Below are 18,508 nucleotides of genomic sequence, written 5' to 3'. Positions count from 1 at the left end.
AAATGGCTTAGGATGTTAAATGAGTAACTACAAATCTTCCACACATCATTTTTCTGTCCCTACCCCTTATTTAGTAAACTGCACTGATTATTTTAATCTGTGAAGTTCTTTTAAGCATGAAATAACTAGACTGATCTAAATATGACCAACATGTCATCACTCAGGGTTCTGATCAACAATTCACTAGTTAAAAAGTTGAATTATAACTAATTAAATGTATTGTATTTTAATTTATACACAATGGCTTTTAAGGGAACAGTGAAACAAAGAAAAAGTAAGACTGAGATATTTTACTACTCCTATATCGTGTGAAAAGTTCCATTTTAAAAAAGGTATTTTCTAATTCTTTTCTATGCCACTGGACCTTAAAAACGAGAGGCTTTGGCTTGTCTTCTTGAAGGGTTCAAATGAAAAAGGCCATGTCCTCACTTCATACTCCTTATTTCTGACATGCGTTAAGCATTTTTTAAAAATAAATGGTGATTATAAGGATCAGTTCATACAGCTAATACAAAAAAATGAGTTAGACTAGGAGCACCCAACCTGCACACTTGAATCAGGCCATATGTTGGCCTGAGTCCATGTGCTGGGGCAGGGCCATGTTATCTGGCCTGTAGGGCTACCCACAGGTCCAGATATTTGTCAGCAGGGGAATGGCAATTCATGTTGCCACCACTCCCCATAGCCAAATTTCTGGACCTGTGGGGAAACCTGCACCCTGGATGACACGACTCTGTGGGCCAGATCTGGCCTGTGGGCTAGGAGCTGAGCACCACTGCATCACATTCTATGGGCAGCTGAATTTACACATTCAAAACAGCATACAATTATTTTGTTTGATAGTTCCTTACACTCTATACGCAGGCCATTACAAGAATGCAATGCAAATAGTTTTACTTTTTTAATGGAGCAGTTAGAAGTAAAGGGTTCTTGATTTATGGCTTACTCTTTTTAAAATAAAACACGATATCTTCCATGGAGACTGAAATATATACGTTTATGTGTATACTGGACCCATCGGGCCTTGGACATCCAGTCACCTGCCACGCGATCCCGAATGTATAGGCGTGTCTGCTGATCCTTCTCTGAGATCCTGCCAAATGGATGTTCTTCCCCTTTGGGATAGTCTTTTCCCCAATCTCACCTGCCACGACTTTGTATCTTACTCCAGTGGTTGGGTCCAACTACTGGGGTTCTCAAGCATCTGGGACCTCTGGATGGTGATCTTCCATGAGGCTCCACCTCCTCTATGCCTCACTCTTATACCCAGCCATGACGAGTTCCTGATGATGTTTGGCCAGATCTCCGACTGTTGGTGCCCCGTGACCTCCTACAGAGATGGGCAATAGGCCACATGGGCTCACCCTGTACTCTACCCACCGGGTCCCGCAACCGTCTAGTTCTCCTTGAGGTTCTCATGGTTTAGCCAACACTAGGGGCTCTCTCTAGGCTGCACCTAACAACCCCTCCAAAAATGTGCAACAGAAAGAGACAAAAAAACCCAACAATACCAATACCAGATAGGCTCCCAGGTTGCTTAGGATGTGCCTACTGGCCTCTTACCACCTGGGCCCACAGCCTACTCCACTACGCTAGGACCTGACCTCTAAAGCCCCTAACTGGACCGGCTCTGGGTCTGCCCTGTCCTGCTGGCTACCACATTCTCCCCTCCATTCTTTGCCCAGCCTGTGTGTTTGCTGGACCCTCGGTGGTCCCTCTAGCCATGTCTTGCCCTGTCCCCTGCTGGGTGACTCAGCATTGCTGGGGCCAGTCTTCCGCAGCCCCTCTCGTTGGTTAGGCTCCTCATCCCCCGCCTGGGGTATCTCCTTGAGCCCTCTCGAGCCCGCACCAGTCCCACCTGGTGTGGCATCCTGTCTTCTGCTGTCCTCCCCGGTTCTTTGAGGGCACTTCTCGTCATCCCACTCCTTCTGTTCTGCTCGGTCTTCCCGTCCGAGTCCTTTGTCAGAATGGGGTGCCTCCTCTTCTCCCCTCTCTGTGCCACCACCAGCATCTTCCCCGTGACGGACTTCAAGGAGTCTTCCCACACAGTGGGAGGCAGTCCTGCCCCGTTACCCCTGATGGGAGTCCCGGGAACGACTTTCCCGCTGGCGACCTTCCGGGTCTCTTCCCCAGGTCCCTTCCCTTTGCCAGCAGCTCCTTTTATCTTCCCCATCCGACTCCCGTTGCCCCGTTACCAGCTGGCCACTGCTTTAAAAAGGTGTGGCTAATGAGGTGTGGCTAACGAGCTGCTCGGGTCCCGCCACCATTTCTGGTTTCACCGCAGCTCCGGCTACAGGTAAGGGATTTTCTGTTTTTTTCTGTCTCCCTTCATCTTCCCTGGCACGTTCCTGACCTCAGGGTTCTGCCCTGGCCCCTTAGGGTCTATCCCTTGATTCTTCCCCGTGACATATATATTAGAAAAGGTTCTTCAAGCTAATACTAAGAAATGGTTTCAACAAGTTCTTTGCATGGATTGGGTTAATCCAGGGGTGGGCAAAATACGGCCTGCCAACTGACTGGTTCTGGCCTACAATTGCCCCCTTAACATTCCTCATATGGCTGACACCATCTGCTCCCACCGGGGCAGCCCACATTGTGCTCTAGCCAGGCCTTAACCAGCACACGCAGCTGTCAGTGGGGCTCTTCCTGGTGTGGCTGCAGCCAGCCAGGTGCTGTGCTGCTCTCCTTGCCTCCAGCTGCGGCTCCTCCTCTTGCTACTGCCTCTCCTGTGCTGCTCTGAGCAGGGGGCAGAATGCAACTGGATGGCTTCAGCTCCTGACTGCCTTCCACCCGCTCGGCACGATCAATAGCCGCTTGAGTGCAGGCAGGATGGGTGGAAGGCAATCTGGAGCAGGAGCCAGAGCCCCATGCTCTGAGGCAACAGCCACCCTGCTGAAGCTTCCCTCTTTCACATCCAGAGCAGTGCAGCAAGGGCAAAAGCAGAGAGAGGAGCAGCTGCTGGAGGTGTGGAGAACACAACAGCCACACGGGCCCAGGCCGTGGGCAGGGCGTACAGCTTCTGGTGAGGCTGTTCCTGCTGCGGTTGCAGTCCATCACCTCCAGTAGTGGCTCTTCCTGTTCCTGCTCCTGCCCCTTAAAAGGACATCCTGAAATAATACGCTTTAATCTTAACCCAAATTCACAGAAATAAACAACATAAGAAAAATAAAAACACTGGGGAATTCAGAATGAATCTGTCTTGCTAAACTCAAAGAAATGCACTGTAAAATGAGTAAATACTGCAATGCCTCTTTGACAAAGATTATTCATGTTCCTGGTTTACAGCTAGGCAAGGACCCTGTTTGCAATTTCACCAAAATGAGGGTAAATGATTTGAAAAGGCGTTTTAATTCATGAAGCTTAAGTTCACCATAGTACAAAAAAATGCAAGTTCTTTACCTGGTGGATAAACCAAAGCCACGTGGTCTCCATCTTGCAGGTGTCCTCTTTCCATCAACATGACAGCTATCTTCTCAGCTCGCTTATGTAGCTGGACACATGTTAGAGAGTTCGCTATTGTTCCCTGTATATTGAAATAAGATTGTGTCACAAGAAAAACAGATTGTGTGCTGAATTCCAGTTTTCTTTCCCAAGCTGACAAGTTAATGAAATGAAGGCTATCTTTTTATCTTTATAAAAATATGTCATACTAGTCATGCAGTAAAATTATCTAAGAAAAACTTCAGCTTTATGCCCAACTGCAGCTGGAAAAATAGGAACTTTGACAAGGCTGTGAATATTTCCTGCCCCCATCTCTATACACTTCACTCAAAGCAGTGTTTGAGCTCTAATTTTAAGGAAGTGTCAATAATCTTTTAATATCATGACCGAAGAGCTAGCACTGATTTCCTTAGTTATACATACTTTGTTCCCACATACAGCCAGTGAAGTGAATTTTACCAGACTCTTGCCACAATCTGAAGAGTTAAGTCTGAAGGAGCATTCCTGTAAACTTCACTTCATTGTCTGTATGCTGGCATGAAGCCAACTGGCATAGCAGAAATACATTATAAACCAAGAGACAAAAGACAGAGGGGAAAGCACCACATTGCAGGCAGGAGGAGATGAGTTAGGAATACAAGTTATGCACATAGATATGACCCAAATAGGAAAGAAAGGCATTTGTTTGAACATGGGTAGTTGGCTGAGCAAGGAAGACAGGATCTAGATAGCTTAGGAAGTGGTAACAGGCTACACAGCCTCTCAGTTCTACAAAACAGGTCAATTGGTAATGACCTCAAATTATCAGAGAGCCATAGTGGTCTATAGTAGAGCAGTGTTGTGATCTTAGCACACTGCTAACAAATAGCCAGAGCATGAAAATCACCACTACAAGTGAGCCCTCTGTTGACAGTGTCAGCAGAGAAGCCCACGAATACAAAGAGAGACTGTCCCTAGTGGTGCTGTCTCCTGGCCTGGGCTGAGGGAGGCAGATGGGGCAGGGCAGCGGAGGGAAGACCTGCGCTTCTACTGCCTGTGCGGTACCTGTTCTGTGGAGAAAGAAGATTTCAGTCTCCAGTACTGGCATACGTGGCACCTTTCACAAGCACTACATTCACTTAAAAAAACAGAGAAGCTGAAGAAATTGAGGGGGGAAAAAAGACTGGTAAGGAAACATTTACATTTAAGGTTTCTAAAGGGTTATAAAATAAACAATGAGTCAAAAATGAGGTATGAGAAAATACCCTATTCATGTCCCTATTCTGAAGGAAAGCAACAGCAGGTTCCTATTTCAAAGAAGTTTAAGAAACATAAGTATTTGTTTGATTTCTAAGAAACTAATTCTTATTCACTGTGAACTTCTTTCACACGACCACAGTACTTCTCCACAGGGAGAGAGGTGTCTGATAGGGCCGTGCAAAGCTTCAGTTGCTGATGCAATCTGGAGGAGATCCGGCGGCTGAATCTCCGAATCTGAACTGAATCATGAGACCAAGAAAAAGGTCTGAATCAATCCAAAGCCTCCAGACTGATTCAGAAAAAGATCTGCAGGAGATTTGGAGATTCAGGCAGTCCCTGCCTGCCGCTGCAAGGAGCTGGACTTGGACCCTGTGCCAGTAATTAGGGGGCTGAGGGAGGGGATGATAGGGGGACCCCCACCAGGCCTCATCCCCTGCCTGTTCCCCCAACTCCCCTGAGCACCCCCGATCCCTGCCCACTCTCCCAGCCCCGTCAATGGCTGCCCTGCTTGCCCCAGCTCCCAGCACTTAACCCCCGCCCCCCAAATAAAAAAAACCCAAAACAAACAAAAAAAGTCCCATAGTCACTGGTTCCCGCCAAGCGCAGGGGTGATCACTGCTGCCCCTCACTGCCCCATGCTGCATGGGGGGGCCCTGCCACGAGCCCCCACCCTGTCAATGGCTGCCCTGCTCTGCCCGGCCCCAGCGTCTCAGTGGTTTAAAAAAGAAAAAACCCCTGCACTCACCGGCTGCTGCAGCAGCCATCGGGGCCTCTGGGGGCTCCTGGTAGAGCCCACATCAGCACAGGGCAGTAGGGATCACCCCCCTGCCTGGCAGGAGCTGGTGAGTACAGGGCTTTGATTTTTTATTTACTTATTTATTTATTTTTAAGAGCTGGGACGTTGGTGCTGGGCGGGGCAGCCATTGATGGGGCTGGGACAGCAGGTTGGGGATGGGCCTATATCATTCAGAGATTCGGCCAATTCCACAGCAGCCGAATCTCCAAATCAGATTCATCCAAATCAATTCAGGACAGTGATTCGAATCACTGAATAGAATCACCGTGCTCCGAATTAGCCGAATCCAAACCTGAAGCGAACACTAGCCGCTTCACACAGGCCTACTGTCTGATACAGGTCTGGCAGCGGGAGCTGCAGCACAGTGCATTATCAGGAATCATTTGCATTTATGAACTGAATGGCTCAGTCATCCTAAAGCAGAGAGGGTAATATAATTGAAGGCAGAAAGCAAACTAAGGGTTTAGCACTCTCTACATGCTCCCCTTTAAAAAGTAGTCGAGGCAACCTTAATTACACTATTAACCAACAGCATTAACTGAGCAATCCGAGATCATTACAGAAAGTAACTTCAGTACAGAAAGTTTAGTACAGTAACTTTAGTACTGTAGTAAATTTGCTACAGAAAGTTTCACTAGGCTAAGTTGTGAATATGTTGGCAACTTAGGCAGAGATGGGATTTGATGTCCCCCTTTTTCACTACTACTGACAATCCTCCCACTGAGCTGGACAGTTTAGGAACCCACTTGCCAATTTATCTCCCTCTCTGAAAGGGGTTACCTGGTTTCAATCATGCACAACAGACAATGCTATTTCTCTCATGCACAACAGAATAATTTGCACCAAGTTTTCAAAAGAGGAACTGCAGCTGCTCTCATAAAAGTGTGGGCAGTCAGCTCAAAAGCACATACTGCACAAGTCAGCAGAAGGATACTGTTTATAAATGAAAAAGGGAAAGCAAATTCTGGTGCTGGGGAAGAGTAGTTGGGACTGTCCTATCAATGAACAACCATGGCAGTGCTGGAACTACTCTATCAGTGCCCTTCAAATGAGGTGTTGCAGCCAGCCCTTTTCCCAACTTAAGGAAACCATCAAGGTCACAGGAAAGAAACCAATAGTGAGGCACTTCTCTAATTTGTAAGCCTTTCAAACTCTGTATACACCTTAAACATGGTTTACGGTGTCATAAAAATCCTGGTTTCAGTGGACTTCAAACATCATGCAAACAATGAATACTTCAGTGTTTTAGAATCAAGTCTACATGTGATGTATAGAAGTTTCAATTAAGGCGAGACAAGCAGGAAGGGTTACAAGATTAGCTCTGAAAAACAATGAAGAAGCGTAAGAAAACTTGCCGAAATACAACCTGCCAAACATCACTCACTCGCACATAAAATAACAAATATCAGGAGGCAAGTAGATTTTAAAAGTTCAGTAGATTTAAAAATTTAACAGCGTAATCCATGTCTAATTCACTTGATCCACATATAATAAATGGTGACTTATTTTATTAATCATTATACTGTACAATCATTTTCCTCATGTATTTCCTACCAGCTGGCTGCTATCTCTACCTTTTTGCTAAGGTAGAGTATCATATTATCATTTAAATAAACAATCTGATTTAGCTACTGAGGGCGTGGGGGATTTGTTCTTCAGAACCAAGGCCTTTCATGATAGATGTACTTGCCTCTGACTTTTATTTGCTTCTAACCTTATTTTGGTGCTGCACATGAGTAGCACAGTATCTCTTAAGATTTCATTTACCCTGGTTAAGTAAATTAAAATGCTTTAACATTTGCTGTAAAGTTGAAAATGCTGATTTAACACTTTTATCCACAGTAAACAGGTGAATTTAAGGGTGACCACAGCAGTTTGATAGTAGTGTGATAACATGGGGCAACTTCTAACTGTGAAGGGCTAGCATTTATAATCACCATATTAGGAAGTCTAGTATCTTCCAAACACCAGAAAAAAATCAAAAGGTCTAGGTCATGAACCAGCAGCATTGTTCTCTTGCATAAATCATAATCCATTTTTGGAGACTAATGAAATGTTTTGGAATTAAGCCATACTGTGATCTCATATAAGCAGGCAGATTAACTTATTAGGGTCCTATGAAGTCCTTGTTGCAATTCTGATCCACGGCTTCTTACATCCCCTGCTATTTTATGGAAGGCTCAATCTCACATACACCATTTCTTATTTTAGCTGAGGCAGGTTTTGAGTCTTTCAGTGCACTTCTTTAAACAGAGCAGAGAGGCTGCTAAGCAGCATCAAACACTACTTCACCTCTTCCTAGATCTAAATAGTTCTGCACGGCTAAGATCTCCAGCAACTTGTGAGCTCATGAAGTAGGAATATATAAAGCTGGGTACCTAACATGGTAAAAGTGACACACTTGATAAATTGCTTTTATTTTCTATCCCTCCTTCCACCAGTGAACAGTAAATACAACAGTTGACTGTTAACGCAAAGATTGAGCCAAATCTTGGGGCAAACAAGTGCAGTTAGCTCTCAATGTGCATTTCCCTAAAAGGTAACCAGTCAAAGTAATTGCCTGAATTTCTTACCCTACAGTTAAGCAGCGTGTAAAGCACATGGTCAGGCGTGGTTTGAGCTCTCCATTGTAAAACTTCTGAGAGGAAGAGGAACTACAATAAAGCAGAGTGATAATCATGATACACTGTGGATTTGTTTTCTTTAAAAGCAAGAAGCGGTTCCTTTCCCCTAGTTTATATAGCCCATTCTTGCTTGTTTTATATGTCTACACATCAACATCAGTGCAAGCAGTAAACTGCTGAATACTACCATAGTTTTTGTGGTGGAAGAGTGATATTATAGTCATGGTCCAGAAATTATGCAAGAGGCAAGGATTTCTTAGGGTGATATCTTTTATTAGGCCAATATTGTAGCTAGGATAGAGTTAGACAAGTTTGCAAATGTGAGACATACTTCGTTATCTGATCAGACTTGACAAAGTATGTCTTGCATTTTTGTCTAACTCTACCCCAACTAAATAGCTGATTCAATACAAGACATTACCCTAAGAAATCCTTTTCTTTACCAATATATTTAAGGTCCTTTTGGAGGCTGTGTCATTTCTGGAATCACGTTTCACTACATGCACCTTCAAAACAAGAAGTCTGTTCTCTGAATCTAACGATAGTTGCAGTCTCTCTCCCCTACTGCCCTATTTTAATTTGTAACTAAGAAATCATGATATTTTGTAAAACATACCTTTGACTTCCCATAATTAATTATACCACTAAGATCACCAGAAGCTCGACTGCAATACACATAAGACAACTTAAACAAATAAAAAACCAAGATTAAAATTATACCTGCAAATGGAAGGCCCTGGATTTTGCTGAGCTATTAAAAATCAAGTAGGGGATGATGAGTTATACTGGAAACACTGATAGCTGTTAACTATACATTAACAGTGTTCCACACTGTTCTTAGTCAAAATTAACAAAGACTTTAAAAATGAAGAGAATTGCTGGCCACTGCCTATTACAGAACTGTGTCTACCGGGACTCAAGAAATCTTATTTAAGCTTATCAAACAGTAGAGAATATCTGATTAACAAAGCTGCAGTTAAGCAATGTACAAGACGTATCTGAAAAACATCTTACCTTTCTGGCCTGATCGTTGTCTTCTATTTGACCCAGATCTCTGCCACTAGCCTGAGCAATTCTTTTTCCAGAGACCAGGTTCCCCACCATCACAGAGGCAGGACCAATTTCTAGAATGTATTAGAAACAAACTGAGTATAATAAAAGCACTAGGTTTACAGAGGACAAGTCTTATTATCCCTTCTCTGGCCTTGTGGGATTTTGCCCATTGCTGACTTCAGCACGTAAGATTAGGGACATCCTACCAAGCGTAAAAACCATGGAATCTCTTACATTTTCCAGCAGATGTGTTACTAGAGAGTTGATGAATTGGGGAGGACCTATTGGCTAGGGACAGACATTACACATAAACCAATTTAAGTGATCAGAAACTGGTTTAAACCTGTAACAGAACAGACATTCAGTCTACATAAACCAGTTTGAAAATGACTGAAACTGGTTTGAGATAAATCTGGCTGAATTTAGTATCAGATGTAACTGATTTGGGTCAAACAGGTTTCTGCACTGTCTGTCCTCAACCCCTTACTTGTTTAAGATAAACCAGACTCTCCCAACATCCTGCCATGCTCTCTGGGCTTGGCAGAGGTCTGTTCTCAGCATCAGTGAGCTGGGCTGGCCCCTCTCTTCTGCTCTCTTGCCAGAGCAGAGGCAGGGTGTGGCCAGACGCTGGCCTGCCGTGGCCCCTGAGGTAAATTCCTCCCTGTCCACCTCCCAGCAAATCCTGGGGACCGCAGCTGGCATTTGCCAGCCCCAGCCTCCTCCATGGTTTGCCTGCAGCCAGGCAGGGGCAGAGTTAATTCCTCCCTCTGTCCCCTCTCTCCCCCAGAATCCCAGGGGGGTTGGCTGTAGTCTCTGCGGCTTGCCTGCAGCCAGGCGGGGAGGGAATTAATTCAACAGCATGTCCCAGAGTGGGGGGAGAGAGGCAAGCTAGTCTTACTTACATTATAAAGCAGAATATGTAAAAGGTGCAAATAAAAAAACAAAGCCTTTCTGAATACCTGGCTGTAAGGAGACACTTTGCCTTCAGAATTAGTAAAACTAATTCTTGTCTTCCACGTTTACATTTTAAGTTAGACTAAGTTGTGTATACTGTGTTTTACTGGACTTTATCTTAACTTAAGCAAAGATTTTTGGTAGTTCCCTGTTGTATGCTTTGCAAATTGCTGTGCTCGATACACGATTGCTTCAGAGAAAGGACTTTTCCCCCCATCCCCACTCCTCAGTCTGGCAGCAGTTGCCCCCCTCCCCAGGCTGGTGGCTGACATCTGTGTGTTGTGCTAGCCCTGGCTGGTGCCTGGCCATGTCCCCTGTGCTCCAGCAGGGAGGAGTGAGAGCCTTGGAGGGCATCTCTCTACCCTCCCCTTTGGCACTGGCTGTCAGACATGCTGTAGCACACCCCCCCCAGCTTCTGGCTTGATCCACTGTGCAGCTTAGACTAGCCTGTAAAGAGTGAATCAGTTCAGGCTTGGGCTTTTTGAATATTTGTCCCTAGCCATTGATAAGTAGTCACTGTATGTTTCTGTATCTCAGTTTTCATTAGTAATTTCCTTTAGATAAAGGTAAAAGCATCAACATTTTAACCTTTCTCAAATGGAAATGTTAAGTGTTAGGGCTATTAAACAATAAAAATATTAGGAAATTCTAATATACCAAATACACTGAAAAAAGACACCAGAAATGTATGAGACAGGAAGACATCATGACTATTATTTCTCTCATAAGCTGTCCTTCACTGGGTTTATGCTGGGTATTGTAAGCTGGAGACTACCTAAACTTGCACTGAACGCTCTCATCTGAGACATGACCACATTGTTATTTTTGCTTTGGACCTGTAAGAGTTGACTGTGGATAAAGTATCATCTGAACTGAGCTTAGTCTATCAAGGATGTGCAAACCTCGTACATATGATGGGCAACAAAGGGATATGATGGAATACAGATATGTTCAAAACTAGAGGAGGATCTTAGTTATTCTGCTTTAAAAACAAATTTGACCAGGGAGATCCATAAGTATAAATGAGAGGATGATTTGCAGCCTTCAGCTGCCGTTCTATTGCTGGTCTTCCTCCATGACAAGTCACCTTATTACCATTTGCAGCATCTGCACATATCACATCCAAACAAAACCTCTAGTTCAGAACAGTTGGCATTTCATCTGGGATGTGGCAACAAGGATCTATCAAACTGAAACTTCAGGCAACATCTCATTATTTAGTTGCTTGACAAGCTACTATCAGTGTCTGTTATTTCATTTTTTTAAATTGTTTGGGTTCTCAAACATTTGTCCCAGAGTAGAGAAACAAGAAAAAATTCTTTTTACAAATAAATATTGGTTCAGTAATGGACAACCCCAGATTTTAGACGCTGTAGAAGAGGATTTTCCAGATTCCATAGTATGTTCATGTTCAAAATCATTAGCATTCTATCACCAGTATGCGCCGATGGGGCCAAAGTTGGAGCCACGGACTCAGGCACCCCTCAAATCATGCAAGTTCCAAATTTACATTCAAGTTCAAATTTACAGCATGGATCCATCCTTGTGGGCAAAGTGACTGATTATTGGCTTCGAGTCACTGAACATAGGACTGGAAAAGATCTCCACAGTCAGCAATTCCAGTCCCTTCTTACTACAGGAAGCAATGGTATTCCCTTCACAGATATAATTCCCTTCACAAACTTATCAAGATCCCATCTTAAAACTAATTAGGAAAGGGCAGGAAAAAGACCTGTCAAAAAAAACTGTTACAGAACCTTTCTCCTGGGGTGGAGCTGCTTCTAAATTCCATCCTAAATTTATTCATGGGCAGTTTATATCCATTTGTTCTTGTGTTCTTGTGCCAGCACTGTCCCTTAGCTTAAATAGTACTTTTTACACTTTTGTGTTTATCCTTTTCATGCATTTGTAAGGATCAGTTATATCCTCTCTCAGCCTTTATTTTGTTAGGCTAGAATAAAACAAGCTATGCTTTTCTTGTCTGCTCCTCTATGGCAGGATCTCCATTTCCCTAATGATTGTAATGGCCTTTTCCTGTATGCGTTCCAGTTTGCATTCAACTTATTTGGTCATGGGGTGACCATAACCATATAAAGAATACCAGATACAGTTTTACTTTTTACAGTGGCATTAATATTTTCCTCTCTCTATTGGAGTCCTGAGTATTTTTTTTTCAACCCAAGGTTTTCTTTTTCCCTCCACTGTCTTGTCTACAAAACTATATTTTATGGGTTCCCAAGTCAAACCAAGTACTTTTAGGAAAACAAATATACCATTAGAGATGGTATAAAAGTATTTGAAGGAAAAGGGATGTATTGGTAGCTGTGTTGGTCTGAGAAAAATAAATTCAAAACTCTCAAACTCTAGGTATCATTTCTAAATCAAGAGTTCTAGAGTTCTGCATTTCTTTTTAAAGGAAAAGAGCACCCACGACTCCTGGAGGCATTGCAGCATCCTGTAACACCACAAATAAAATATCAATAAACATTTAAAATGCAGTTACCCATCTTACCTGGCTGTTTTTGTCTTGGTTTTGGCAGGTTTGTTACACAGGTGTGGGGACACATCAACACATTGCAGGGATGCAAGGAGCCTTCCAAAAAGAGCTGTTTGGTTTCTGATAAGTGTATTCCTCCTAGTGGAGTCTTTGGGAGTGTGTTTGCTGGTACTAGGGCTAAACAATAAACCCCCACTTGATGAATACTGTCAATAGCCTAGAAAAAATCAAGTTGGAGTTAATGAAGTATGGTGAATTTGTTATCATTATTACAATACTTGTTTCTCTAAACTGCTGCAGAAAGCCAAAAATAACTACTTGTTACTATAATCATAATCTTCAGCAATATGAAAGAAAAGAAGATTTTTTTCTTATTAGGTATGAGAGCAAGGAAATCCAAAAATAATTGATGCATCAAAAAAAAAAAAAGGATAAAAACTCTAGATGGCTACAAATACTGAGATGACCATTAAGTGAAGATCCTGGTGATGTCCACTTATGGTGTCTATACTTGTGCTCTGGGATGGGGAGGAGGGGTGCATTTGAATTAGAGCAGCTCCTAGACAGCTGCTCTATTTAAAATGCCACAGTGTCACCTTTATTCAGTGTCCTGTGTTTCAAAATGGCCGTGGGTGCATTTTAAAGCTTGTTCGACAAGTTTTAGTTAAAACACTCCCACTACCATTTTGAAGTGCAGGACACTGAATACACATGATGATTAGGCACGGTGGAGTGTTCTAATTAGAACGTTTTAATTGAGTGCTCTAACAGACTCAATGCATCTGCTCCCATGCATTCTAATTAGATTGTGCTGGAGCACACGTATAGGCACCCTTAGATTTCAGCTGATATGCCTAGCACCCTTCCTACATGTGCTCTCCTAATAGTTTTCTATTAGATGTAGTATGCAGACAGACAATCATAGGTAATTTTAATCTGTTTACCTTTTTCAGCATTACTTTTGAAAGGGACACTATCAACTTAAAACTCAGACCATTTAAAAAACAGCTACGACAATTTCAGATGCTGCACCCACATCTCAGCCCTCTGACCAATATCATTTTTTTAATTAATGGAAAATGTTTTTCTCCCTAATCACTAAGTGACAGATACTCAGAAAGAAACTAATGGATCACACAAGGGAGCTAGGAAACTGACTTATTCCAAATGCGCAAGGAAAAATAAGAAGTTGACTCTTTAATCCTTTACTTCAGATGACTTTTGTCATTGCTTGAAAAGATTGCAAGTACAATTTTCTCAAAGAGAAATATTGTTTGAGCTGTTACGTTCAGTATTTACATTAATAAAAGGAGTTATTAAACCAAATTTGAACATACATATCTGTAGATTCTTTAAATCCAAATCTACAGATCAAAAATTTTCCTTCTAATATTTTTAACCTAAACATTACAGGAATGTGCTAAGGCAAGGGATCTGAAAAATTAAACTGGCTTCCACTGTCCAAACAGAGAAGAGCAAACTGCAAACAGTATGGCTGATGGGAAGTCAAGGTTTGTAAAAATCTCATTTATTTAATAACCAAAACTTTTTTTTTAGCAAAGATGAAAATGTTTATGCATACCCATGCATACCTCTGCAGGTCCCACTAAAGATAAAATCCTGTATTCTAGAACAATATGTCTCTTCCAGTATATATTTAATGATGACTAGATGATATACAGCTTTCCCTTTTCCTATTTTTGATCTTAGAATGTACTGAACAGAAAGAGTAGCTCAGGGGCAGGCAATTACTTCGGGCAAAGGGTCGCTTACTGGGTTTCGGCAAGCCATTGAGGGCTGCATGACAGGCAGCCCAGGGCACATTCATATTAATTTTCTAATTTTTTTAGGGGCCCCGTGGGCCACATAGAATGGCTTGGCAGGCCGCATCCAGCCCGCGGGCTGCATTTTGCCCACCCCTGGAGTAGCTACTCCACCATAAACATGAGTTGAGATGTTTGCAGTCCTTGTGGATCTCAGTGTAGGTACACGTGCTATATATGAGTGAGACTGGAGTGTTTTGAACAGTGGCAACTGCTGGGGCTATGTGTCCACCTTTTGCCTCCCTGAGTCCCTGTTGGAGGGTATAAAGGATAGAGAGGCTGTGGCTCTCCATTAGTTACCTCTCAGCTCATACACTAGTTCTATACTAGCTGAGGACTCAGTGATGGAGGGTGTCACTGCATTCCCACTTACATCATCACTTTGATGAGTTGTGGTTGCTGTCAGGTTTCTTTTTTGAGTAGATGGCAGCCTGGATCCCAGGAAAAGTATGTAGCAAGAAATACCCATTTTGGGTGTGTGCTGAGGAGTATTAGTCTAATGGTTATGGTGCTCAGCATCTGCTGCTATGTAGAAAAGTCTAACTGCAAATGCTTGGCCAAACAAATCAGCAGCAGGTTGCTCCAAATGACCATTTTGCAGATCTTGGCAACTGACACATTTCTGAAGCAAGCGAATGATCTGCTTGAGGTCTGGTGGAGTGAGCCTCAATGTTCAGAGTGAGAGGTAGGCCAAGCAGCTGTTAAAGTAGTGGGGTACATTCTGTTATTCTTTGTGATAAGATAGGCCATCGTTTGCCATGCATGACGACAGTTAGAAAAGGATGAGTAGACAACCTGAACTCTTTGTTTCTACCAGCGTAGTACCGTGAACCTCTGGGAACACCTGCTATGTATAATTTTTACCCATAAAAGAGGATACATACACAATAAGATGAGAACTACGTTTTTTGATTCCGCTTAGAGGTGAACTCAGAACAAGGCTTGTTGATCACTTCATATCTATGACATATCTTATAGGGAGGGCCAGCCACATGTGCTTGGACCACTTTCAAATTCTTGGCTGAGGTGGTTACAATAAGAAACATTGTCTTCAGAATCAAATGAAGAAAGAAGCAATATGTAAGGGACTCTACAGAAAGCCCCCCATGAGTCTCAAGAGGACAATACTTAAGGTCCCAGGAAGAAGTAGGCTCTTCGGCCAATACATATGCATGTGGCAGGTATTTATGGAACTTACTGTTCTGGGTGAGAGGAATCTGGGTATGACTAACTAGGAGACAGTAAGCTAAAAACTGCACTTCAGTAGAACTGGACAAAAGTCTGGAATACCAGAAATGCAGCCACTAGTAGAGTATCTGTGGTAGTAAAGCCAGCACAATGCCTGGGCTGTGCTCTCTCTTCTGACAGTATTGTTTTTGGTGGACCTCTTCCTGCTCTGTTATCAGGAGCTGTTGGAATTGTCTAGGCAGCCCTGTCCATGGCACGTAATCAGACAATATCCAGACTACCATCAGGTGGGGGAACTGAAAGTCTGGATGAAGTATCTGAGAGTACTGCTGTCAGAACTGTCTGAGCTGGATGAACACTTACAACTGATCAGTCAGTCCAGAATGCAGCTCTAATAATGATTATGACTGTCTCCTGAATTCAGAAATCACTCTAGGGATCAGAGGAATTAATGGAAAGATATCAAAGGAGACCTGAACTTCACTACAGCGGAATATACTGGACAATGAAGCTTTCTGAGAGGAAGTTGTGTTAGCCAAAGAAATGGAAGATCCCTAATTTTTTTTGCTGTTCTCTCATTGGCAACGTAAGTGGTAAAATAATGCCCTCTGCATGCAGAGCTGTATCTGGGCTCTACATGTGAATGTTCTCTTTGTGTATAGATGGGTAACAATTTTCTTGATCAAGACTAATGTCAGGTGACTGTGCCACCGGTGCTGAGGCTTTTGAGGTTTTGCAAGATAAAGTTTCCAGTGCCTGCTGAGACCATGGGTTCTGAATGAAAAGAGTGCATACAAATAGTATGCATCAGGATGGTCCCCTAAGTGGGAAAGACATCAAATATGACTAAGTCTTGTCAGAGGATGAGTATAGTTTAAGCCCTGAAGGCTTGAGTGTGTCCTGAAGTAGGAAATTCCGTGCCCGGTGGTACAGGAAGATCCTCCCGTGCTTTTCTTCTTCTTTTGCGATGTCCAAATAAAGAAAGTTTGAGGAATAATATTACTTCACAGATTTGATCCAAAGAAACCATTTTGAGGTTTAAGAAAATTAGCTGGTTGGGCATTTGCTGTATTCCATTTGGTTGCCCAGGGGAATAAGAGGTGGGTTTCAGCTCCTCCATCCTTCTTGCTCTCACACAGTGGCACAAAGAGGGACACAACACGTGCAGCTCACGTGACCACCACTATTCAAAGGAATATGACCTTGCATTCATCAGGACACACCCATACAGCTGCATACTCATGTACTCAGAGCACAAATGTCAAGTTACTTTCTCCATAATGACTGGCAGATCAACAAAAGAAATATTAAATAAGAAAAACTGGGAGCATTACCTGGAGAACTCTACTCATCCACTGAAAACTATCTTCCTCTGTAGAATCTGGCCTTTGTTCAGCAACAATAACTATCCTCTCATCATGGAGTACACTCACTGAAAACACTGCTATTCTGTAGAACAGGAAAAAAGGGTACTGGGTAAGGGTATCAGAAGCTGCAGAAAAGATTATTCTTAACTTTTTGTCACTGTTATTTGTTTCTTATTATTCAGAGAATGGAGCTTTACGTACAATTTGTTCTAGCAAAAAACAAAAAGCCCCTGTTACATGAAACCCTGCAATAGCTGTTAAATTAACTGGCTTTGGAGAAAAGCTACTGCAAAGACATGAAATAGCAGTAAATTATTTTCTTTTGCTTTTATTTTTCAAGGAGTGTTCCAACTGGTCTTTGCTTCATTAGCCTTCATCTTTTCAAAGATAAATGAAGGCTATGATTATTTAGGGCCCTAGTAATGTAGTAATTGTTTGAAGTTTGGAACAAAGTGCTGCAAGCTAATGCTTTATAAACATTAGCTCTGATCACTGGAGAAGATTCCATACTTCTTACACATACACAAATTAAAACAATCCTTTTTAGAGAGTGACATATGAAGTAAATAAGTTGGGCTTGAATATCTTGTACAATGTGCAAGGCATTCACAATGTGCAATTTTGCAATGGCCTGAAATTTAAACACTGAATACCTTAAAAAGACTCTACGGGATCTTACCCACACAGGTATGTATAACCCATTGTCTTCTAAGGTGTGCAGTATTTACATGATGGCTGCTTGCAGACATTAAACCCCGCCCCGCAAATAAAACCATGCTTTACCAGAAGCAGCAGTGCATTACTTCGACCTGGGTCTGCAGTGTATGTATAGACTGGGTGCTTCAATGGGGCTTTTTGGTGTTTTTATCTAATAGCTGATTCAATCCGGTATTACATAAAAGTGCCCAAAAAGCCCTAATAAAGTGCCCAATTTGTAAAGATATCAGGCAAGCTAGGTCCAACTAATGTGCTGCCTTTTCTGGGTATGTGCTGGACTCAGTGTGGGAGTGTGTGGTGGGTTTTGTTTTTTGGGGGGAGGGTTTGGGGGAGGTGGTGTTAACATCACAAGCAGCTGTATATTTTAAAAGGTGCCTGGTCCCAAGCACAGAAAGCAAAAACCAAAATTAGGTGTCTAGGTTCTCTTTACAGATATGGACAGAGACAGATACCTCAAAAGGGGCAAGCCAAAAGGTGAATACAGTAAATTCAGTTATTTAGAAGCCAGGAGAAAATGGTTTAATCTGAACTTCCCAACTCTGGAGCTAAGGTGCCTGAAGCAGGGAGGCATTTCTATCCACACAAAGAGCACAGTGTAGGGGTCTCTCCTGATGGCAAGTTCCTGAATCCACTCTTTAAAAGGGCTCACTCATTTCTCTGAAGTGCAGCCAATAAAAGAGGAGGTAGCTTCACTTGCCACCATTTATTTAATGACCTAGAGTCATTAAATGGTTAGAGTGCCATCCAAGAAGGGGGAGACCTGGATTTTATGTCCTCTTTAGCTTCACAGATTACAAAACCATCTCCCC

General features: G+C 42.7%; 1 protein-coding gene across 7 annotated transcripts in view; it reads right to left on the bottom strand.

Annotated features, from left to right (window-relative positions):
- Positions 1–18,508, bottom strand: part of DIP2C (DIP2 acetate--CoA ligase C (putative)) — a 470,493-nt gene that overhangs the window by 82,409 nt on the left and 369,576 nt on the right. For all 7 annotated transcript variants that reach the window (XM_090047544.1, XM_090047545.1, XM_090047547.1 and 4 more), the window contains 5 exons: positions 16,950–17,064; positions 12,620–12,821; positions 9,115–9,224; positions 8,050–8,130; positions 3,400–3,523 (listed from right to left, as the gene is read on the bottom strand). In XM_090047544.1, the coding sequence (XP_089903670.1) occupies positions 3,400–3,523; positions 8,050–8,130; positions 9,115–9,224; positions 12,620–12,821; positions 16,950–17,064 (632 nt within the window). The remainder of the gene's footprint in view (positions 1–3,399; positions 3,524–8,049; positions 8,131–9,114; positions 9,225–12,619; positions 12,822–16,949; positions 17,065–18,508) is intronic.

The sequence above is a fragment of the Crocodylus siamensis genome, chromosome 5 (genome assembly GCF_052110815.1).
Source record: "Crocodylus siamensis isolate JL-2025a chromosome 5, ASM5211081v1, whole genome shotgun sequence".
In the NCBI taxonomy this organism is placed as follows: domain Eukaryota; kingdom Metazoa; phylum Chordata; order Crocodylia; family Crocodylidae; genus Crocodylus; species Crocodylus siamensis.
Note: the sequence above shows the minus strand (reverse complement) of the source record. Positions and strands in the feature narration are given on the sequence as shown.